The 25,838-nt window shown below is 38.5% G+C and overlaps 1 protein-coding gene across 7 annotated transcripts in view; it reads left to right on the plus strand.

The window, feature by feature from the left end:
• The window catches only part of IDS (iduronate 2-sulfatase), a 96,638-nt gene that overhangs the window by 65,635 nt on the left and 5,165 nt on the right, over positions 1-25,838 (plus strand). For 3 of the 7 annotated variants that reach the window (XR_014780468.1, XM_084788664.1, XM_084788666.1), the window contains one exon: positions 7,982-8,062. Coding sequence is in view for 4 of the 7 variants with exons in the window: in XM_084788664.1 (XP_084644790.1) it covers positions 7,982-8,031 (50 nt within the window). In the remaining 3 variants the exon portion in view is untranslated. Of the gene's footprint in view, positions 1-7,981; positions 8,063-10,253; positions 11,125-16,178; positions 16,227-21,132; positions 21,171-23,466; positions 23,682-25,838 lie in introns of those variants that run through there. The other 4 variants (XR_014780469.1, XM_084788665.1, XR_014780467.1 and 1 more) reach the window with 3 other exon arrangements.

The following is a 25,838-nucleotide window of genomic DNA, read 5'->3' on the forward strand; positions in this document are numbered from 1 at the left end:
GGATGGGATAACAATTGAGATGTAATACAAATAAATTAAAAAAATATATATATATATTAAGAAAAAGAAAAAATAATATACATTTAAAATGGCATCTATATTATTAATATACCATAGATGGACATACCATTGTAAATAAATAGCAAAACTACCATAGAAAGTACAGAAATTGTAAATGACTGAAATAAAGGAAGTATATTAGTTCACTTTTTGTTACTGTGACCAAATATCTACAAAAGGAGCAATTTGAGGGAGGGTTTGTTTTCATGTACAGTTCAAGGGTACAGTTAATGGCGGAATGGAAGGCACAGAGGCAGAGATACAAGGCACCTGGTCACTCCATTTCTCAGAACACAGTGTCATCTGTGTTCACGTGTGCATATCTTTTTGCACAGTGAAAGCTCAAACCAAGCAGCTTTTACTGTCAGGACAAGTCTACACCCGTCACAATCCTCAGATTCAGTGGCAGGTTTTGGTAAAACAGTGATTACATTGTAGAGGTCTTTAACCTATTTGGGAGGATATTCCTATATATTTTATGTTTAATTTTTTTTGTAGGATACTGTGAATAGAAGTGTTTCTATGATCTCTTTCTCAGCATGTTTGTTATCGGTGTATAGAAAGGCATTGACTTTGTAAGTTAATTTTGTATCTTGTCACTTTGCTCAAAGTATTGATCACTTCTAGAAGGTTTCTAGTGGGAATTTTAGGATCGTTTATGTATAGTATCATCTGTAAATAGAGATATTTTGACTTCTTCTCCTATTTGTTTCCCTTTAATTTCCTTATCTTATGCCTCTAGCTAATACTTCAAGCACTCTATTGAAAAGGAATGGGGAAACACTAAGAATGTAATATTTATATAATTCCTGATTGCATCATGGTTCTTCTTGCTATAGGTATTTTATTGTATATATGTGCAATAATATAAATGTATATTTTTTGGGTTACATACATTAAACCAGCTCTGAATTAATGGAATAAAATTAACGTGATCATGGTATATACCTGTATGTGGTTTGTAAATATTTTATGGGGATTTTTGCATTTATACTTTTATATTATTACACAGAACTGTCAACTATCCCCATCCCGTTTTTTGTTGTTGTGTCTTTTCCTGCTTTTGAGATTAGAGTAATGCTGGCTTTCTAGAAGGAGTTTCACCATGCATCTTCTCTTTCATTCTTTCTTTCTTTCTGAATAATTTAAAAAGAACAGGCTATAATAACAATTAGTAAAAAAATGAGGCTACAAATTTGAAGGAGAGCAGGGAGAGTTATAGGAGAAGGTTTAAAGAGAAGAAAGAATGTTGTAATTAAATTATAATCTCAAAAACAAAAGAAAAATAAAAAGAAATAATGATGTTAGGTCAATAACTAGAAAAAGGTATGGTAGAATTCTGTCAATCCTTTGTGCCTGAGCCTCATTTTTTTTTTTTTTTGGTCAGAAGGACTTTTATTACTTTTTCCTATCTTCTTCTTTGTTATTGGACTTTTAAAATTGTTAATCTCTTTTTGATTTAATTTTGGTGGTTTGGATGAATCTAGAAATTTGTCCATTTCTTTTATATTTTCCAAGTTAGTGTAGTACAGGTTTTTACGGTATTATAGACCTGACAGGCTGTGTGGGAGGAGCCCCCTCCTTGTCAGAGGTCTAGGGAAGGGGAATATGGCGGAAGAGGGAAGGAGGGTGGGAATGGGAAGATAGAAGCAAGGGATAACAATCAGGATGTAAGATGAATAAATTATAATTAAAAAGTTAGATAAAATACACCCTGTATTTCTTTGATTTCAGTTTCAGAAATCCGTCTTTCATAGGCTGCTGAGTATACCCTGTGGTGTTTGGGTGGAATATTTTCTAGATATCTGTTAAGCCCATTTGGTATATGACTTAATTTAATTCTGAAGTTTTTCTGTATGTATGTTTTGCCCAGATGACCTGTCTATTGGAAAAAGTGGGGTGTTGAATTCAACTACTATTAATGGATTACTGTTAATATCTGTCTTTCAAGTCGGTAGTCTACCTTTTATGTATCAGAGTTTGGTAATGTAAAATGCACGGCAGTCATACTGTTTAACAAGGTCTTCTGTATGGACAGGAGAGTGCTTGATGATTGTCATTTTAAAAAATTTTAAATGAGTGAGTTTATTAAGCATGCAGTGAGCAAAAGAACAAATAGCAAGTGCCAGACATCTTCTTCTTGGTTAATTGTTACTTTCATTAGAATGGATTTTCCTTCTTTATCTCTTACTATTTTAATTTGAAGCCTTATTTTTTTTCACATTAGAATTGAAACATTTGCTTGTTTGCTGGTTGCATTCATTTGGAATGATATTTTTCCATCCATTTTCTGCACAAGGTTTTCTATTAGAAAACAGACAGATTTTAAAAAATCTATTCAGCTAACCTGTGTCTTTTGATTGAGGAGACGAGGACATTAATATTGAACATTATTGACAGGTGTGTGTTGACCGCTGTTGATTGCTGTTTGTTTTCTTACTCCTCTTTTGTATTTTGTTATAGCTTAGTTTGCTTTATTTTTATTGTCTTGTGGCTGTGCATAGTCCTCTCTTCTATTTAAAGTATTGCTTTCATTATTTTCTTTACAGCTGCTTTGGTGGACATGGGTTCTTTTAGACTGTTTATATTTTAGAGAGGTTTGTTTTCTTTCTTTCAACTGTGACAGATAATTTTGATGAGTACAGTAGTCTAGGTTGGGAATTAGTTGGTCCACTAACCCCATGATAGAGAAAGAAAAGCAACACACATACAAGCATATTAAAAAACATTGTGTTATTGAGAATCGCTAGAAAATTATCTATTTCCATAAGACATTGCTATTGTTTATCTCATGCTATAAAGGTGCCTGGAACTGGAACTTGGAGCCACAAGCTCATTGATGAAGAACTCTTAGTTTGGAACCCTGCTTCTATAGTTATTTTGTGCTGCATATTTTAAGTCCTGATTTGATGATGTCACTTTTGTACCCTCATCTATGCTGGGTGTTATAATTTCTGACTTGATGATATTTACTATTCATTTCTACTTCCATCTGTCTGATACTTAGTAATTGTTCTTTTGCTCAATGCATGCTTAATAAACTCACTCATTTGGAATTAAAAAAATGTGGCTATCACAGGGTACTCTCCCTTCTCCTCCTCCTCCTCTTCCTCCTTCTCCTTCTTTTTCCTATTTTTTTGGTTTTTAGAGACAGGGTCTCTCTGTGTAGCCTTGGCTGTCCTGGACTCACTTTGTAGATGAGGCTGGCCTCGAACTCACAGACATCTGCCTGCCTCTTCAGTACTCTCCTATCTATACACAACATTCTTGTCAAACAGTATGAGTGGGTGTTGGAGGGTCAGTAAACTAAGCAATATGTGTTTATTTTACTTTACATTATTTTTATTTGTTTTCTTTTACATTTACTGTTTCTATGATTACTGTTAAAATAATACATATTGTCTTACTATGTATGTGCTTTTCTAACAGAATACTATACGCTGTATAATTTATGACAAATAGGCATTTATTTTCTAACATTAGGGAGCTAGGAACTCCATGATCAAGCTGGCAGCATCTTACTGGTGTGGAATGTGACTCAGCAGGTAAAGTGCTGTGGTGGAAGCATGAGTATCTGAGTTTGGATCTCAAGCACCCACACAACAGCTGGGTGTGGCAGTGCCTGGGTATGGCTCCAGCAATTGGGAGCACAGAGACAAGAGGATTCTGGGCCTGGCTGGCCCACCATTCTAGGTAAACAGACACTCTAGGTTCAGTGAGTTATACTAACTGGTAGAAAATGATAGAAGACACTTGAAGGTGACTTTTGGCTTCTATGTTTGCATATTCAGGAAAACCCATCCCACATATGCATGGACACATTCAAACCACTCACACACTCATACATGCATGACACCAGCATCTTGTGTTCTTAAGAGGGGAAGAACAATTTGCCCTCAAATAGCAGGAGAGCAAAGAAGTAAAAGAAAGCCAACCTCGTCCTCTTTACTAGCATTAATATGCTCACAATGGCAGCGTTCTCATGGCTCAGGTACTTCCCACAGTGCTTCATATTTTAACACTTGCACTGGAGATTCATTATCCAATACATTATTTCTTTCAGAGAATGGAGAGATGCATTTAAACCATAGCATATAATTATTGCTGAGAATTTGGTAAATATAGCAAAATCAATCAAAAGAAAAAAATTACTAATAATAATCAGTGAGCTTCTTAAAAAATAACAATAACATACAACATATTGTAAACAACTTTTAATTCTTCTGTGTTTTGCACATTTCATTCATCCAATCAGTGGGCCATTATATGCTATACAGTGGCAACCAGTAATAGTTTCTACAAGGTACTTATTAAAATCTATAATATATTTGTATAGTTAATGCTTAATACATATGCCACCCAGGAGTGTAAGCAGCATGAAAAGAGGTTTGGGTTTTTGTTCACAGTCGTATCCCCAGAACCTATTGCTTGACATAATGAATGCCCCATAAATGTTTATTTAATAGTTGAATGAAACACACACACACACACACACACACACACACACACACACACACACAGAGAGAGAGAGAGAGAGAGAGAGAGAGAGAGAGAGAGAGAGAGAGAGAGAGAGAGAGGGAGGGAGACATAGTTTCAAATCACTTAACTTGATTTTCTTTTGTTAAAATACTACACTATTTCAGTTTAAATGGTTTTAATATTTTATTTTAGCAAGTTCCCAGCACACTAAAACAGACTTTCTTTCCTAGTTGTAGTAGCATACGCCTAACATTCCAACACATGGGAGGCAGAGATAGGAGAACAATCAAAATTCAAGGTTATAGCACTTTTAAGTTCAGCTGGGCTACATGAGACCCTATCTCAACTTCCCTTTCCAAATAGATTTTCTTGGTGCATTTGAAATAAGTTGAGCACATGTGTGTATTTTCAAAAGTAAGAACTGTAATTGTACTTAATAGCAAGATTTTACTATATTATAGTATAATGTATTTTACTATTTTGCTGTACTTTGTTGTTGAGTCTGACATAAGTTTTAAATGCTTTATTCTTTGACATTCTACTGATCATCTTCTCTTGTTCTGTTGCTCATTCCACTGAGCCCCTTCTTCTTCCAAACGTATCTCTTTTAAATTTAAATTTCTTTAAAAAATTTATTCACTTTGCATACCAAACATTGCCTTCTCCTTCATATCCTCCGAGTCCCACCCTCCCTTCCTCTTCCCCCTATGCTCCTCCCCCAGGCCTCACGAGAGGGGGAGATCTTCTCCCTTATCAACTGACCACAGTCTACTGAGTCTCATCAGAACTGCCTGCATCCTCTTCCTCTGTGGCCTGGTAGGGCACCCTACCAGGGGAAAGTGATCAAAGAGCAGGCAACAGAATCTGTGACAGGGACAGCCCCTGCTCCCCTTACTAGGGGACCCCTATGGAGACTGAACTGCCTAGGTCCTCTCAATGGATGGTCCTTGGTTGGTGCATCAGTTTCTGCTGCCCCCTGCCCCCGCCCAGATTTGTTGCCTCTGTTGGTCTTCTTGTGGTGCTCCAGTCCAGTCTGGGGCCCTAGGGAGGATGCTTAATTCTCATACAGAAGGACAAATAGAATAGGCACTGGTGGCTCTTGCAGCGGGGGAACAGGAAGGAGCCTACCATAGTTGTCCTCTGAAAGACTCCACCCAGCAGGGTACTGAGGCAGAAGATGAGGCTCACAGCCAAACTTTAGGCAGAGCTCAGGGAGTCTTATGGAAGAGTAGGGGGATAGAAGGACCCAACATAGTTTTTGGAACTTATTTTCATGAGAAAGGGCAACTTACTAGTGGCTACCACAATCATTAGCAATCCCTAGTAATCATTAACAGCCAAGTTATCAAATAAGCTTAGTTCCCATCAATAAATGAATGGATAAAGAAAATATGATATAAAACAAATACAATACTATCTTATTCCTCTCTAGAGGAAATGAAATCATATAATTTTCAGGAAAATGATCTGAATTGAAGATCATGATGTTAAGTAAAAGCTAGAGTCAGAAAGACAATTATCACACCTTTTTCTTATATGTACACATTTGATTTAAAAAATAGTAGGAAAGCAGGAGAGGTCTAGTGGGAACAGGGAAGTGAGACAAAAGAAGGTAATGGGTGTGAATATGACCAAACTACATTATATACATGCATGGAAAGATTACAATAGAACCACCCATTATTTTTACAATATGTATACTCCAACAAAAAGAACCCAAAATTACTAATACTACCTAATTTTTCTTCACTTTTAAATATCTATGGATGGATTATACAAAGTTGGGATCATACAGAACATATAATTTACCCTTACTCATATATGATAGAGTATATATGAGATACAATATTATTGACAGTATAAAAATGCACCATTATAAGAATTTTTTCTTTAGTACAATATTGCTTTAAGAAAGCCCTACTTTTTTACTTGCATAAAGTTTATAGTTAAAAATATCTGTGATTTGTGTGTTCTTTATATTTTCTATGCATCTTTTGATTTTCAAATAATTGCAGATTTTGAATAATCCACAAAATATTGCCAAGAGTTCTCAGAAGCCCTTCATCTTTCTCAAATGTTAATATTTGTGTGTGTGTTACTTTGTAATCCATGTTGTCTTTGAATTTTTAATCCTCCTGTCCCATCCTAAGAGTTGGGGTTATAAGTATGTGCCATAATACCTGACTTAAATATTAAGATTTTATATAACTGTAGTAAGTATCAAAATCAGGAGATTTACATTGATACAATACTGTTAATTATTTTTTAAACTATGGTGGTTTGAATAAGAATAGCCCCCATAGGCTCATATGTTTAAATGCTTAGCCACCAGGGAATGGCCTTATTTGAGAAGGGTTAGGATGTGTGTGGCCTTGTTGGAGGAGGTATGTCTCTGGAGGTGGGCATTACGGTTTCAAAAATCTCTGTCAAGCCCTGAGTCTGTCTGTCCTCTCTGCGCATGTAGATCAGGATCTAGCTCTGAGATCCATTTTAGCCCCATGTCTGCCTGCACGCTGCCATACTTCTTGCCATGACTGAACTCTGAAACGCTAACCTAGCCCGGGTTAAGTATTTTCTTATGTAAGAGTTGGTATCTTTCCTTGGAGAGGGGCAGAGGCCCAGAGATGCACCATGTGGGGTGTTCCTCCAGCTCAAAATGAGCGTCTGGCCTATGTTAGATCTAGGTTGTACTTGGAGAGGCAGAGGACCCTACCTGCCCATCCCCCTGCTCATGGCCCAGGCCTTCCATGAGTGGATCCTGCTGCGCCCCCTCTCCCCACAATGGGCCAGCCTGCTTGGAATGACAGTTGGTGACTGCATGGTCCTGGTCTGGTTTGGGGCCTCCAGCCTGAGTGGTCACTGCTGGGACGGCTCTCAGTGGTTTTTCAAGGATCTGAGTGTGGCCCCCAATGGAGGTTTTTGTTCTGCTGGTATCCAGACTGAGGCTGGAGTAGCTGACCTCACTTGAGTGGGAGACAAAGGTATCCTGGTGGCTTCTGATTTATGTGCTGTTGAATTGTGGGCACTAGATGAGAATGAGACATGTACTGTCAGCAAGTTCTGCAAGTCTGAGCATGATGTGTCTACTGTCACACTGTGTCACAAGCTGTCAGTGGTAGCGAAGACTTCTGCATCAAACTTTGGGAGCTGTCCCAGCAGATGTCACTGAATTCATATCAAACTCATATGGGACAGGTCATCTGTGTTGCTACCTCTCCCCACAAAGACTCTGTTTCTTTCATGCAGTGAGGACAGCTGAATTTTGTTCTGGGATACCTACTGCCCCAAGTATGCTTCACAAATAGGCTTAGCTTGGCATCCTCAGCAGACTGAAGTCTTTGTCTTTGGTGACGAGAATGGATCTGTCTCCCTTGCAAGCTGTACCCTCAGTTCAGCTGGAACTTTCCAAATATGTCATTAGACTGGTGTTCTTTCCACACAGTGTTCCCTTCCTGGCCTCTCTCAATGAAGATTGCTCACTTGCTGTGCTGAATTCAAGACTTTCTGAGGTCCCACTTTGCTGGTAAGTGAAGACTTTCATGGGACATGCCCCTTGGGGGACATCCTATTGGGACTCTATGTGAGAGAAGCAAGGGAGAATGGGGAAATAGAAGGATCCAGAAGGTCCTAGAAACCTACAAGAAGAACATTATGATGGGCAGATCTGGGCCCAGGAGTCCTGCTCAAACTATGGCACCAGCCAAGGACAATACGTGCAGTAAACTTCAAACCCCTACCCAGATCTAGCCAATGGACAGGACATTCTCCACAGTTGAGTGGAGAGTGGGGTATGACTTCCACACATACGCTGGTGCCTCATATTTGACCATGTCCCCTGGATGGGGAGACCTGGTGGCACTCAGGAAGGATAGCAGGTCACCAAGAAGAGACTTGATACCCTATGAGCATATACAGAGGGAGGAAGTCCCCCTCAGTCACAGTCTTAGGGGAGGGGAGTAAGGGGAAAACGGGAGGGAGGGAGGGAAGAATGGGAGGATATAAGGGATGGGATAACAATTGAGATGTAATATGAATAAATTAATGAAATATATTTAAAAAAGACTTTCTGAGGTGTTTAGAGGTCAAACCCACAGAGACTCTGTGAATGATGACACATGATTTCCACTCAGTCAGTCTTTTGTTACCACAGTTGGCTGGGACCATCAGGTCACACACCATGGTGTCTCCCAGCCCCTGGACCTGAGTGTGCTGTTGAGTGTGCTGTGGAGTAGAATGGATTTCAGGAAAGAGAGAGAGAGAGAGAGAGAGAGAGAGAGAGAGAGAGAGAGAGAGAGAGAGAGAGAGAGAGAGAGAGAGAGAGAGGGAGGAAAGAAGAAGGAGAAGAAGGAGGAGGAGGAAGAGGAGGAGGAAGAAGAGGAGAAGAAGGAGACAAAGCAGCAGCAGCAGCAGCAGCAGCAGCAGCAGCAGCAGCAGCAGCAGCAGCAGCAGTAGCAGCAGCAGCAGTCTCTCCACGCGCAAGTGTCTACTTGCTTGTACCTGCTGTCTGTTTACGAGAACACAGGAGCCTTGCAGAGCATGTTTACTCCTTAGTCCCATGCACTAAATGGGCAGATTTTCAGCCTGACAGAGGTTGCATCCCCTAGTGATTTGGAGGAAAACCTTCCTTTATAAATGGATGTATGTGTGAGAGCACGTGTATGAGTGTGCTATGTAGTTGGGGTAGGGGAAATTATCCTTCAGCTTTCCCAAAGCATTGCTCTTTACCCCCCACAAACTAACCAGAGGGTTTTATGCTTCCCATGTCTGGGAATTGGCTATGTTGTTTGAAATATGGAATGTGGGTATCCATAGATTCTTTACAATACTCAGAGATGGGCTAACTTATTTTTACAGAGTTTAATTCATTATTATGGGAAATACATATACAAAAGTCTAGCCCAGTGTACCTTAAGAGGACACATAGGAAATACCACAATATTGTACAATTAATTAATTGTTAAACTGAATCAAATTCACTTTCTGGGTGAATACATTTGGCTTTTGCAATGTTAAAAAAAAGAAAGAAGGAAAGAAAAAAAGAAAAGAAAAAAGTATCTCTTCACAGCAACAGAATAGTGACTAAGACATGAATGTAATACAGATTTTGTTATCTAAGAATTTGTATTGTTTAGTCTTGTGATTCAAGCCCATGTTCTTACATTGCATTCATATGTAATAGCTCCTTAAATACCTGGGAGTTGACAGAGTATATTTAATCTTTAGTTTTAGTAATTTTAAAAATTAGGCAGTTACTTCTTTTGAGTCTGCCCACTTTTTTGAGGTTTATAAATGCATAGCTTTCCCTTTTTATTCTCTTCTATCTTTTTCTTTTGAGTGACGGCTAGGACCTGAATATGATTTTTTTCTTGAGCTTCAATTTATGTGTGTGTGTTGGCCATTTATTTTGTAAAGTGTTTCTTCCAGTAACCTCAGAGACACTGAGCCCATCACAGGTCATTATCTTATGAAGTACACAGGGTTGCCAGCTTTCTCCACTGCAAAGGGACTATTTTTATTTGTTAACTATAAATGTTTTATGGAGATATATATTTTAGGGCACTCAAACATCTTTTTAATCATTCTTTTATTCACTACATTTTGGTTTTTGTTTTTTAAAACAATAAGCAAAGTATTTGATGAATAATGTTTTTGCCATCATCCCTTGTATGTTTATTAATTGAGAGATCTTTCTTGTTCTCCCCATTTACTTTTAGTTAAAATCAACAAAGATGATTGAGGTAATAAATAACCTAGGTACTATATAACCAAGGAGGCTCTTACCAAAAGCTGAATTGATGGGGCCACTCAATGTATGATTTTCAGCCTTCAAAACCATGAGCTAAGTAAACTATTTTCTTTAGGGATTTCTCAGGTATGTTCCTATATCTATAGAAAATGTTATTAGTATAATATCATTGTTTTGTCTTTGGCATTGTCTTTTCCCATATGTACATATACATCATATGTAATCATTTAATTATGCTGTGTATATTATAAATATTGGTATCTGGCAATAAACATCTGAGCAGGTTGTATTTAGATATTTAGGAATATGTATGTGTATATGTAACAATTAATAAAAAAGAAGCCATGAGTTTGAGAGGGGAGAGTTCCATAGGTGGGGTTGAAGGAAGAAAAGGGAAGAAAGAAATGATATAATTTTTATTAATTTATTCATATTACATCTCAGTTGTTAGCCCATCCCTTGTATCCTCCCATTCCTCCCTTCCTCCCACTTCCCCCTACTCCCCTCCCCTATGTCTGTGTCTGAGGGGGACCTCCTCCCCCTGTATATGCTCATAGGGTATCAAGTTTATCTTAGGTTTCTAAACATTAACTCCAATCCCAGTGGTTGAGATAATTGTAGAGATTGAGTTGTCTACAGAAGGGATAAAATGGAGATGGAAGAAGGTGAGATTTGGTCAGAGTATATTATGTACATGTATGCAAATGTCACAATAAAACCCATTACGTTGTATCATTAATACAGGCTAATAAAATTAAAATAAGAACACAAAAAAAGAAAAAAAAGAAATGATATAATTATATTATAATTTCAAGAAATTATAGAAAACCAGACACTTGGTAAGTAGGACCAACATTTTAATAGAATACTCATATTATACAAACACCTTTATTTTGTTCTTAAAATAATAATACATTTCTGATACCCTTGGTAGAGTCTAAGCTACATTAATAAGGTCTTATCATCTTCATGAGCTGCTCATTTTACCACCTATTGTAGAGCATCAGCCTTACCTTTCAGTCCTACTGTCTTTTGCAGAGAGGTTATTTCAGCTTGTACAATGAGCTGAATTTCAAAGGACATGTGCATTAGACCTTGGAAATAACCTGATGAAGGCCAAGACAGAGCAGGAGTTTAGTAAACTCTGCAAGGAGCATGTGTGACTGACAGGGAGTTGGGAAGAAGGGATCACTGGATCAAAGCCAACTTGGAGATTGGCAGATTTATGAAGGTCAAACAGGAGAATGCAAGCCCTTGCCTTCCCTCAGAGAGACTGCTTGATGCTCTCAAATCTTATCTGCTTTTAATTTGATTTATGTAAAGCTGGACAATTCTTGGAGGTTCATCTGGCCTTGAAGGAACAATGTTTATTCTAAACTCACCCAAACAGAAGAGAGCCAGTCAAGATCAAGAAACTGAGATATGTACAGCCTTTGAACATTTCTCTTTCACTATTTATTTAGAAAATATCTTTTCTTGTTTTTGTTGAGAAAAGGCCTCCTTCTAAAGGTCTGGCTAGCCTCAAAATTGCTATTCCAGTCCTAATTGGCCTTGAACTTATAATGCAGCTGATCCTGTTTTCCAATATGAGCTGCATAATTTATACTTAATTTACACGCTAGTCAAGTTTTATATTGTTATGAGCACATATCTAAGAAAAACAACTTCAAGCAAGGAGACTTACCTTGGCTCATGATTTCAGAGATTTCAATCCATGATTTTCTGGCTCCATTGTTTCTGGCCCTGTGCTGGGAGGACCTGATCAGCAAAGATATTTGTCTCATAGCAGCTAGAAAGAGAGAGGGGGGGGGAGGATCAAAGGGGGGGTATTTAAAGGTATGCCTTTAGGATTCTAATTCTTGTAACTTGGTCCTGCCTCTTAGAGTTTCCAGTACTTTGGAGACCAAGTTCTGAATATGAGCTTTTACTACTTATTAGGACCCAAATCATCAGAATAAGCAAATATTTTATGATGTCCTCTTTAGTACCTCTCATAAAACTGAACACACAATAATAAACAGCTACAGTTTCTTTATCACCTAGTTTATAATCCTCATGGAAAAGCAAATGACATTTGTCTTAGCAAAAAGACCATGACCAAAAAGTGAGTTGGGGAGAAAAGGGTCTATTTGGCTTACATGTCCACATTGCTGGTTGTTATTGAAGGAAGTCAGGACAGGAACTCGGAGAGGTGGGCAGCAGCTGATGCAGAGGCCATGGAGGGGTGCTGCTTGTTGGTTTGATATTCATGGCTTGCTCAGCCCGCTTTCTTATAGAATCCAGGACCACCAGCCCAGGGATGGCTCCGTTCACAATGGCCTGGGCTCTTCCCCAATGATCACTAATTAAGAAAATGTCTTACAGCTGGATCTTATGGAAGCATTTTCTCAACTGAGACTCCTTCTCTCTGATGACTCTAACTTATGTCAAGTTGACACAGAACCAGCCAGTTCAACACCCACTTCAGATGCTACACTGAGGATTAATTTAAAGAATTTGCATAAGCCACTTAACATAGTGAATAGCTATTATGAGACCAATTTTATACATGAAGAAATAGAGGGCAAAAAAGGCAAAGAACTTAACAGAAGTCACTTGGGCAAGTAATAGAGCTGAGATTCCAGGTGGATTTGATTCAGTTCAGAGCCCATGCTGTCTCCACTATCCCATGCTACAGGGAGGTGAGCACACCTGTGTGCAATAAAGAAACCCGTTTAAAGGTTGTTCACACCACAAAGGCACTAAGCTCCTTAGTTGGCTCCTTTATTTTTTTTAATTAATATGGTACATACTCAAATCCAATAAAAGTGATTATTGTTAAATTTTAGGGAAAATATTCAAGCAAGCAGGGTGGAGGAAAGGAAATTGAGAAGTGAGGTGGCCAAGATGTTATTGTATTATCATGTGCCTGTTTTTCAAATTAGACATTCCAAATTTTTCCATTGGAGTGCTTTGGTGTATCCATCTGGGCAGTTGCCACTAAGAAAATATGTAAAGAGCTTTGTTCCTCATGAAGGAATATTTTTCATTCCCACTTACTATAACTGCCAAGAATGAGCTCTGTTAAAATGATTCCAAGGAATGATTGCCTGTCTTTGCCTAATTCCATACGGTAGAATTCAGACTAACGTGAGATGCTGAAGAGGCTACAGCCTCCTGTGTGGGTCAGTGGTTCTCCTCCTATGTGGGATTTAAAAGGCATACTTGGACTTCCTTTTAGAACATAATAATGGTTTAGAATTGTCTATGTTCATGGAGAGTTTAGGGTATCTCAGCCACCATAGGGATCTTTGTGCTTTTAATTTGTTGAAGATAAATCTATTTTTTAAATTTCTTTTTACTTTTATTGAATGTATATGATTTGCATGTCATGCACCAAAATCTCTTTCCTCCCCCCAGTAAAATAAAACAGACAAACAAATAATCTTGTCACAGAAGCTGTACTGTATCACGCAGTATAGCCTTTTGTCCACCTATGTTTACTTTCAAATGTTCATTGTTAGGAGTCATGGGTCGGCTTGAAGGCCTACACTGGCATTACTGGATCCTCACTGGGATTGCCGTCAGATATCCCGTTGTTGCTGTGTGTCAAGGAGATTCTTAATCTTTGAATCTGCATGTCCAGCCCCTTCATGTGTTCCAGCAGGTCATACATGGGCTAGATGTTGGGGTGCAGTTTACCCAGAGCCCTGGACCAGGGCCTACTCTTGTGTTATCATGGCAGGGCCAGCTCACTTGCTCCCATGTCCTCAGGGCAGGGCCAGCTCTCAGGATCCCATGTCCCCAGAGCATGTCTCCTGCTTCCATGTCCTCAGGGCCAGCTCTCCTGCTTCCGTGTCCTAAGGGCCAGCTCACCTGCTGCCATGTCCTAAGGGCTAGCCCTCCTGTTCTTGTGTCCTCATGGCCAGCTCTCCTGCTTCCATGTCCTCAGGGCCAGCTCTCCTGCTCCCTTTCAATTCGCCAGATTGCTGCTGGCCGTCAAGGCCTGGATGGCCTCCTAGTCCTGTGGGTACTGGATCTTGTGGGCCATCAAGCAGGTGGCAAGTGGAGGCCCCTCAAAGTCTTCATTGAGTAGCTCACAGAAACCGTTGATATTGGCCCAGCTCAGCTTCTTGTCCCAGGGAACTTGTGGCTCTGTTGATTCACACCTCACGAGTCTCTGCTTCCATTGCATGCTCCATCCACCATGGGCCCCGCCTCGGTGCTGCCCCTAGTATCCACCTCTGTACGATCCAGCTCTCAGCACTGAGCATGGCCATGGCCCATGTGTGGAGGTCCATGAGGCCTGTGGTGTAGGTGGTGCAGTACTCTCTCTGGCTCAACTCAAAGAGCAGCCCCTCCTCCAACGCTATCTCCTTGGCCTGCACTGCCATGGACCGCAACCCGATTAGCAGTGGTGGCAGTGGCAGGGTCCCTGGGTCCCTGGGTCCCTGGGTCCCCTGGGAATTTACTTGAGCATGGTCCCATGGTCCTGTGGTGGGACCTTCTTTCTGGGAAACACAAGCACTGTGTTTTGAAGCTCTCAGTATGGACCTTTGGTGGCTGTGCAGTCACAGTTGTTCCTTAGATCAGACACAGTGTGTGATATACGCCGTCTTGGGTGATCTCAGCTTGGATATTTCTTCTAATACATTACGCTAAGTGTTTCCTCCCAATCAGGCCACTCTGGGGGGTGAACATTTCTGTGTAGCTCTGGAACACAATCCTCCTCCTCAGAATGCATTGAGGACCTCATCTTTTGAACCCTGTGGATGCGCACCTGCCTTGTGGACCTGCACCCGAAGTTAGCTTTATTTTTATACAAATCATTTTCTGTTAAAGAATTTTCAAGTTAAAACATGAAACTAGATAAATATAGCAACTCAAACTAACACTTGTGCAGATCCAAAACCTCATATTTTGATGAACAGATAGAACAGCCATTCTGAAGTTGTGATGCTTTAATTTCAATATGTACTTTCAACTATCAATTGTAGTTCATGTACTGAACCGCTAAAAAAGGTGACAATTCCACAACAGAGTTAATGCTAGAAAAAAAGGAAACATTTAGCCTTTATCTTTTTTCAAGACTAGTGTGTCCTTTTCTTGAATTCCATCCTTCATTGTCATCTATTACCCCTTTCCTGTTATCCTTTCTGCATGTTATACTGTACCCACATGTATATTTGCATGTTTCAGCCCCTGTAGGAGACTGTGCTTTTGCAGGGAGATACACCTCTCTTGATTTTAATAGGTAAAACCAAGTCACACATCATGTTAGTGGCAGAACTGGGCCATGAACCCAGTCTTGTAACTGCTGTGGGAAAACTGAACTCCAGCTAACCTTACTGAGAAATGTTGAAGGATGTGATTAATCAATTGTGCTAGGTAAACTGTCAGTGGGAACTGGAGGAGCTACTGATAAGGAATTATAAAGAACAAATGTCAGAGCAAGCCTAAAAATTAGGTAAAACAACTTCAGAGCAACTAACTTCTGGTGTGAGGGGAATATATGCTGCTTCCTGATATGAAAATGCTGTAGAACAGCCATAGCTTTAACTTACGTTACAGAGCTGCAGATCCACTGTAGCTTTGTAGCCATTTTCTAGCTAGCTGTGTGTATTCAGAGCATTTACCTGTTTTATGGTATAATCGGCTAATCCTAGACTTTGGAATCAGCATGTTCTTTTGGATGCTGATATTTACATCACTCTCGCAAGACTTTCAAGCAAGCTCATTACACTGTAGTCTTTTTACTTCTTTACCATTTTCTGTTAAGGACCTGGGAATATGTCAGGTAATGAGGAGGTGGTCTGGTCGAAAGAAAACAAAGTGAACACATTTTACCCCAATGACCTTGAATTTTATTTTACATGAACTGATAATGATATTATTGTTTTATTTGTGTGTTTAGAATTCCCTGAAGTCAGCCTACCTCCCAAATGTATTCATGCTGTGACAAGTAACACATAGTCATCAATGGACCAATGAATACTGTGTTTGATTGAAATATGAGCCATATATATACATATACATATATACATTAGCCTCTAATTACTGAAGACCAAAGACTTAAGTTGAAACGTTGGAATGGGTAGATTATCCTGGATTATCTGCTTAGGCAATACATATAAGCATATTTGGCTAAAGCAGTGGATCTCAACTTTCATAATGCTGCAACTCTTTAATACTGTCCCTCATAAAATTATTTTTCCTAATACAATTATTTGTTCCTAATTCATAAGTGTAATTTTGTTACTGTTATGAATCATCAGGTAAATATCTGTGTTTTCCAATGGTCTTTTGGGGGTTGTGACCCACAAGCTGAGAAACAGTGACCTAAAGGAAGACAAGAGGGAAAAGAATAGAGAGGAGGGGGAGGTAAAGATGAACAGATAACTGGTTTTGAGGAAAGGACTGATCCAGCCAAAAGCCAAGGAGTATTGGTATCTGTCACAGACTGTCAAAAGCACGGAATGGGTTTTCTATTAGAATCTCTAGATTTGAATGTTGTTCTGCCTTTACCTTCACTTTAGAAAAGTTAAGCTGGTTTTGGATTCCTGGTATCCAGAACAGTGAGGAAAGAAATATATTTTATTCCCCCTGTTTTTTAATTGAAATATATCCCTTTTCTACTATATATTCTGATTACAGTTTCCCTTCTCCTAACTGTCCTTAATTCCTCACCATCTACACTCAAACCTGGATTCACCCTCTTTCTGTCTTTCCTTAGAAAGCAAACAGGCACCTAGAGAATAGTAATAAAATAAAGTAAAGTAAAATAAGATAAAACTAAAATAAACAGAAGGAAAAGAACCAAAGAAAAACCATAACAAATACATATGGACATAATACACCCACACTTTTGCACAGAGGAATCCCATTTTAAAAAACACACAAAATTATAAGCCATAATGTATATGCAAAGGACCTGTAAAGCTAAAAACTGTTCTGACACAACATTTTAAAAAGAGAAGGACCTCTAAAGATGCAATCACATTTGTTTTCTGTTGGCCACCTACTTCTTGGCATGAGGCCTACCCTTAAGAGTAGTTTGTTTCCCCAGGCAGTATCCTTTGGAGAAAACCATTTTTTTATTTGCAAATGGTTATCATTTGGCAATAACTTGTGCATTAGGGATGGGAGCATGTGTCCAGTCTAGTTTGGGCTCCATTTACCCTGTGATTGGTGATTTCATTTAGATTGCCTTCGTGTGTGTGTGTGTGTGTGTGTGTGTGTGTGTGTGTGTGTGTGTGTAACCTTCTACTGTATTAATTTTTTATATGATCCCTCAAATGGGTCTTAATTTTAGCTGTTCCTCCCTGTATTCCCTGTTGTCCTCTCTGCCTTTCTGTTTGATCCTTCATTTCAGTTTCCCTGCACTCTCCTATCCATAACTATATATTTTAGTTCCTCTTCCTAGGGGAGATTCATACTTACTCCCTACTACTTTACTCTATACCTAGCCTATGTAAGTATATTGATTTACCTGCAAAGTAATTTTTTTAAAAAGCTGAGTAATATTCTATTGTGTAAGTGTACCGCATTCTCTATATCAATTTCTTTTGTTTAAGATACCAATTTTATGGTAATATGGAACAGCCACAGAAAAATGATATATTTGTCAAAAATTAAAGAGTAAAGGAGCAGGGAAAAGGAGACCTCAGAATCAATATGGACTGAGTTAAGAATAAAGTACAATGGTTGACATAGGAATTTCATTGTAGCTAAGGGTTGAGCTAGACTGAGGTATTGGGATGCTTGCCATTCATGGTATGAACTTTCTACTAAAACCAAAGATTAGGATACTCAATTTGCTCAGAAATTTGAGCATATGAAATTTGGAGAGGCATAGACGTTCAGACCATGGCACAAGTGTCAGAGAGGATATAGAGCACTTTAACCCCTCATGTATTGTCAGGGATGTAAACTGGCATAGCTGCTGTGAATGGCAGTTTGGAAGTTCCTCAAAAGGTTATAGCTTGGGTGGCCTGAGGAACAAGTAAATACAGGTATACATATTCACTCAAGAGAATTGAAAATATGTTTAACAAAGACGTGCAAAAAATGTTCATAGCATTAATACTCATAATGCCCCAAAGATAGAAACAACCCTCAAAGCCATCAATTAAAAGTAATGAGATATAACTCATTCATCAAAACAATGATATGATTCATGTTAAAATATGTGTGACTCATGAAAACATTCTATGTGTAAGAAGGCAGCCAGAAGATAACACATAATATATCATTCCATTCCTATGGCATCCCAGAAAAGGGGAACCTGTATAGACAGAAAGTGTATTGGTGCTTGATTAGAATTTGGAGACGTGCATAGAAGAGAGTAGAGGGGTGATAGTTAGAGAGTACAGTTTTCTAAGGTGATTCAAATGTCCTAAAGTTGGCATGGTTGTTGAACATGTTTTGAATGTCCAAACACACAGAATTGTCCACATTAATTGAATGAATTTGTTATACCATGGCAATTTATTTCAATAAAGCTATCGTAAGCCAAAAGGAAAATATTTTCAGGAATAGTAAATCTTTTTAATTTATTGACTAAGTTTATTATGCCTTGCCTATATTCTGCCAGTTCTTTTAAATTGATAGACCTATTTTTTTTAAAAAAAGATTTGTTTATTGTATATGAGTGCTTTATCTGCTGAAGAGGGCATCAGATCCCATTATAGATGGTTGTGAGCCACCATGTGTTTGCTGGGAATTGAACTCAGGACCTCTGGAAGAGCAGGTGGTGCTCTTAACTACCGAGCCATCTCTTCAGCCCAGACCTGTTTTCAATGGGAAAAGTAGACATTTCTCATAAGGAAGATGGGGTGCTATTATTGAAAATGAACATGGAATGTTTAAACCTCTGTGGCGAATTTTATAATTTTATAATTTTGCTTGCAATAAAATCCTAGCACATTAACATGCATTACCATTTCTTTTCTGACTTGTTAACACCACCTGTCCAGTTTTATTTTGTTTTTACCATTCCTCCTTTTCCTTGCTGCTCCTTAGACTATCTCAATCTTACCTCTATTTCAGTGTATTTTGATCTACTGCCCTTCCGGCCTGGAGAGCTTATTCTGGGGTGAAGATTACCTGGCTTCTTCCCATTCCATTCTCAGACCAATGGTTATCTCTTGAAAGACGTCTTCTTTTACTACTCTTGCCTCAATTGATTGGCATTTGCATTGCCTTTTGTTCATTGTCATTATCTTTTTTTTTTTTTTAGCAGGTGTAATCATTTTATTTTTTTTTGTTTTTTTTATTTTTATTTTTATTTTTTATTTTTTAAATACATTTTTATTAATTTATTCATATTACATCTCAGTTGTTAGCCCATCCCATGTATCCTCCCATTCCTCCCTTCCTCCCACTTCCCCCCTACTCCCCTCCCCTCCCCTAAGTCTGTGTCTGAGGGGGACCTCCTCCCCCTGAATATGCTCATACGGTATCAAGTCTCTCCTTGGTGACCTATTATCTTTCCTCTGAGTGCCACCAGGCATCTCCGTCCAAGGGACATGTTCAAATATGGGGCACCAGAGTTTGTGTGAAAGTTAGATCTCCTTCTCCACTCAATAGTGGAGAATGTCCATCGGCTAGTCCGGGTAGGGTTTCAAGGTTTTTACTGCCTATTTTTTCCTTGGCTGTTGCCACAGTTTGCGGAGGACCCCAGGGCCCAGACTCGCCTGTAGTTTTCCAGGACCCACTGGATCCTTCTATTTCCTCTTTCTCCCAGGCTTTTCACACCTAAAGTTTCAATAGGATGTCCTCCCCTCTTACCCACTATTCTGGTAGGTACAGTTTTTCATGGGAACGTACACCTTTTGACAATAATTCTGTTATATTTATGTGTTTACAACCTCCTAAATGATACAATGGAGATCTATGGGATCAGGAACCCCTCAGACCAATTTCAATGTCTAGCCTAGTGATTAACACAAAGTAGAACTTCAGGAAGTGCTCATTAAGTTAATAAGGGTTTTAAAGTTCAATTTCCTGGAAATAACTACATCCTTTTTGAGTGTGTGTTTGTGTGTGTGTGTGTGTGTGTGTGTGTGTGTGTGTGTGTGTGTGTGTGTGTAAGTGCAGGCCTGTATGTGGAAGTCATAATGTAACCTTTGGTGTCTGGTATTTTTCACCTAGTTTGCAACAGGCTGTTTTTTTGTTGTTGTTGTTGTTTTTGTTGTTTACTGCTGCATGTGCCAGGGTAGGCCATTTACAAACTTATCCTGTCTGCCTCATGTTTTCCTGGGATTACACTTCCTGGGACCACTGGGATTACAAACTGTGGCTTTTATATGAGGTCTGGGGATTTGAATTCAGTTCCACATGCCTGCATAAGAAGCTTTTTACCCACTGAGACAAATCTACACACACACACACACACACACACACACACACACACACACACACACACTTTAATATGGATCAGTGGAAAAGAAGATGGGCAGTGAGTAGAACATTGAAGAACATATAGACAACTCAGAGCATAACTGTCACGCTATTAAGTAGAACCAGTAGAAATCCTAGCAATATATTAAAGAGCAGAAAATGTGTTTGTGATTATGTTTCACAGATTTTTTTTACCTCTTCATTTTTATAATCTTGGGATAAATCATTTTTCCATCTGTCTCTGTTTCTATAATATACTTTAATATAAGAAGGATGTAATTGAGATGCTAGAAATTATATATTTGCTCCTGAAACTGCCTTCCCACAACACTGCACACTTAGGTAATTCTGTTTTTTATCCTTCCAAAGTCTTTATAGTTTATGTTTGTCTATACTGTGTTACTTTGTACAAGCATGCTCCAAAGCACATTTGCATCCTGTTCCTAGAGACATCTGTTTTCTTGCAGCTTCCAATGCAACAGACTTCTAGTGTCAATGACAATCTTGGAAATATTTATTCAGGCATGGCTGAAGGCTTCAGCCAACTCCAGAATGGCAACACAAGAAGATGTGTGACAAATGACAGAGTACTGCTACTGAGCTGACTGTGAGCTCTGGGCCAACTCTTGGTCCTGAGTCAATGACTGTCATGTGTCCCAACTGCATCAAGTGAATTGCGCCACATAAGTAAAACCATTCATAGGAGGTCTGGAGCTGAATGCCTCCACGCATTGCCCTAGCTCTCTACTAGTTGCCTATCCGTACATGAATAAACAGTGTTGGCTCTGCTCACCTGGCAGCTCATTATGGAGATGGCAATATACTATTCTGGGAAGGCCTTCTATTCATCTATACAGTTAGGGCAGCAGGTACTAAGCAGTAACCTTGATGGTCATTAGCTATTTAATTGGGAATTATCATTAGGCATAAACAGTGAGGAGGGCTTTGAAGCAGGAAATACTTGACCCAGGACAGGTTTCTTACTCTCCAAGCCACAAGGCCTTGGAGTCTTATATTTACATATCTCTGCTAAACCATAGGCATGTGGATGAAATATATAAGAATACGGATTAAAATAACAGTGGGGATTAAAAGACAAGACGGAGGGATAGCTAATAGCTCAGGTTTAGACCACAAATTGAATAATTGCCTCTGAGTTTTTTCCACTTTTTTATTTGATTGGAAATGTTTTAATTGTTATTTTTCTTAGTTCAAGTTACCAAGACTTCTCATTTATGTTTTCTGGGTTGGAGAATAGACTTTGGAAGTGCAAGGCCTTAGCTTGAAGAGGAGACAGTTATCTCCCAACCCCTTCCAGTCTACACAGTATATACATGGAAAGCCTGTCTCCAGAGCTTGTAGTGAATCCTGGATTCACAAGGGGTGTATACAATATAGTTGTCTCTTCTCTGTAGGGAGTATGGATGGAAGTTAGAAGCCTAGGTTAAGCTAGGCTGGGTCGTATAGACCTGCAGTCTCAGTGATGTGGGAACCTGAGACAGGAGGTTCTCAAGTTTAAGGTTCATGTGGGTTCAGGGTCATCCTGAGTACATTAGTGAGAGAACATCTCAAAAAATTTAAAATTAATGAAAAAGGGCAGTGGTAATATGGTTGGCAGATAAAGGCACTTACTGACAAGCCTAGCAACCTGAGTTAGATCCCAGAATTCACATGGTGGAAGGAGAACCAATTCCTACAAGTTGTCCTCTGACCTTCACATGTGTGACATGACATATACACCCCCTCAATAACTAAAGAAATGTACAAGATTTTTTCAAAACTGGAAAAAAGAGTAATAATTAATTCTAAACTCACAGGAAACAATAAAGATTAAGTATAATTTAATAAGAATATAGACCAACAATAGACAATAAATCTGAAGATCAATAAATCTAAATGGCTTTTGAAAGACTAATGCTATTGGAAAGCTTTTGAATATGGGAACACATTAAAAATAACAAAAGATACAAAAACTTTCAAAAATATTTTAAAAAATGATAAAACTCAGATTAAAATGAGGAATGGAATACATAAAAACTGACTAAAATAAAGCATACAAAACGTGTAAAAAACATTAGTTTTGGTGATGTGTAACTGAATGTGAAGTTATAGCAAAACATTTGGAAATGATGAAGTGTTTCTTAATATAAAACAAAAAATAATTCTAAAACAAATATATGCACGGTCAAACTGTGGCTATCTAAGGAAGATCTGATTGCTGTCAGCACCAAGAGGAATGCTAAGATGGAAGAGGGGGGATCTCATGGGGCCCCAGTCCTAGAACTGCAGGCACTTAGTGACTGCTGAGAAAGGGTGACTCAGTCTCAGTACCTAGTGGTCATCCTGAAACCATATACATACATAAGAGAAACACTAAATAGACTTGAGAGGGAGTGGGATGCATGGAAGGGGGTGGATGGAGGAAAGGGAAGGGAAGAAATGATGTGATTATATTTTAGATAAAATATTTTAAAATGGAGAAATTTGGGCCTCTGGATATCAGGAGGCAGTAGGTTGGTGGGCTACCAGCAGAGCCAGCCTCTGGTTGATCCAGCAACTGTGAATGCCAGGGGAGGGGGGGGGGGGAGGAGGCCCTCTCAGCTATGTTACCACATTGCTTGTGTTCTCCAGCTTCATAACCATTGAAGGAAGAGAAAGACTTTAGCAAAGGTATGTCTCAAGATGGCACTTCTCAGTTCTATGAAGTCATTTGCCAAGAACTAGAGTAAGGAATTAGAAAAAATACCATAGCACCCTCATGTGAGTTTGAGTGTACTAAAAATGATCTTTATGGATTTTAGAAAATTCTTCACAGATGTTGCAAGAAAAGCGACCTTCTGTGGACTGGGGCTTTATCCTGAGAACTTCAGAAGATTCAGTTCAGTCTTATGTAAAGAAAAAGGCCAGGTGCTTGCCTGATAATATATCTTCTGTGTTGAGCAAACTGGCAGTGGTGAAACATAATTGTGGTTTTGGAATTGGTATAGGCTGGAAAAACCCTAAATATATGACTAAGGTAAGAAATGAGAATGCTTTTTTTTTTTTGGATTTGGCTGTTCAACAAATAGAACATTTGAACAAGACCTACAATGCAGATGTTTATTTTGTTTTAATGACCTCTCTTAACATGGATGAGGATATACATACATAAATACATACATTCATATGAGGTATTTTTTACATTCAATGCATTCACTATCATGGGAAAATCTATACCTTCAATCAAAGCAGGTACTGTAGGATTAATAAAGAATCGTTACTTCTGTAACAAAGCTTGGTACCCTCCAACCACGGTGATATCTGTATCAGCGTCTACAACTCTGGCTTGCTTGACACCATTTAGAAGAAGGCAAAGAGTACATTTTTTGGGTCTAACACCGATAACCTGGGTGCCTCAGTGATCTTTATATTCTTAACACAAAGTCACAAATACTCTGTGGATTTCTTTTACCACAGTTAAAAGGCTACAGAAACAGAATGCTATTGACACGGAAATCATTATGAATCCAAAGACTTTGGGTGGAGGCTCAAATTTAGTTCAGTTAGAAATTTAAATTGGAGCTGCAATTAAAAGTTTGTAGAATTCCCTTTGAGTATTAATGGTTCAAGGAGTTGTTTTCTGCATGTCAAGACTGCATGAGCTCTTTTGATTGTGATGTCAAAGCTCTGTGGCTTTAGTGTGAAATCTTTAACCATGAGTGAAAAGTGAGAATATCCTATTCTACTTTTGGTTAAAATGGGAAGGTTTTTTTTTTTTTGGAAGTTCTTTTTTTAAGATTGCCTAAGAAAATTTATTTATTTTTTCTTTTCCTTTTTTTTGTTTTTTGTTTTTGCTTTTTTTGTTTGTTTGTTTGTTTTCTTAGGCTGTCCTGGACTCACTTTGTAGAACAGGCTGGCCTCAGATTCACACAGCTCCTCCTGCCTCTCCTCTACACCACATATGCTGCAATTGTACCACCCCATGGTTTTAGGAGCTGTGACATTTGGGAAAAATGTTTCATTAAAGTAAACAGTTATCATAATTGCAAATCATGGTGACAGAATTAGCATTGGCCTAGACCAGTGTCAGAGGAAAAGGTTACATCTGGAAATTTTCATATCTGTACCACTGAAACAAATTCTTTCAGATACTTTGTGCTAATTGTGAATTAAAGAATTAATTACACTTGAAATTTCTTTTATGATTCTGAAATAGGCAGGTATTTTTTTACTATGATATACTCTGTAGTGTTGACTTTTAAAGAAGAGTTTATGCAATATTCTTTTAATATAAGGAAAGCACAAGTGGAGCAATACATTCCTTTGATAAAGAACCTAAAAGTTAATTCATCTTAAAGTGGAATATTATTTAATTTTAGAACCAAATCAGTTCTCCTAGAAGATCTTTAACAGAAGCTCCAATGATGATGACTTTGAATTGCCTGTGAAGAGGAAAGATTTACCAAATTTTTGTTTCCCAAATGTTTTGTCCTATGTCAATACTTGATAAACAATAAAAGAGCAAGTATAAACCAATATATCTCATAAATGTAAATACTAAATATTAAACATGATATTAGGAAATTAATACCACAACATGTATAAAAGAATTATAACACTAAGAACAAGTAAGATTATTCCCAGGAATGCAAGGTTGGGTAAATCATGGTAAGATTGGATATATCATGCTTGATTAGAAATCATGAAGAGAAGATTAATAAAGAATCTTTATTTCCTATAACAAAGCTTGTTACTAGTCAAGGCATGATATTTATATCAGTCTCTACTATTCTGGTTCGCTTGACACCTTTAGGACATAGACAACCCGGGTGCTTCTGTGATCTTTCCATTTTTTGGATAGCTTTGAAAACCTCAGCTCTTTAGATATTAAACTATATGCTTCAAAAACAATCATCAACTGAAGGTAGAAACCACAAAGGTTAGGGAATCAGTTGTGATCAAGTGTAGCACAGCAAAATGTAGCAGAATTGGGTAGCATGGTGGTTAGAAGGCCATTTATAGCTTTAAAAGCATATACTAGGAAGTCAGTCAATGCAACATCATAGTAATAGAATTAAGGCTAAAACTCATATAATTACTAGCAGCAAAAGTAAACAAACTCAAATACTCATTCATGGTCAAAATGGGGAGGCCTGGCGTTACTCAGAGGAAGGATAGCAGGTTACCAAGAAGA

The sequence above is a fragment of the Acomys minous genome (assembly GCF_964271855.1).
Source record: "Acomys minous genome assembly, chromosome: 7".
Lineage (NCBI taxonomy): Eukaryota > Metazoa > Chordata > Mammalia > Rodentia > Muridae > Acomys > Acomys minous.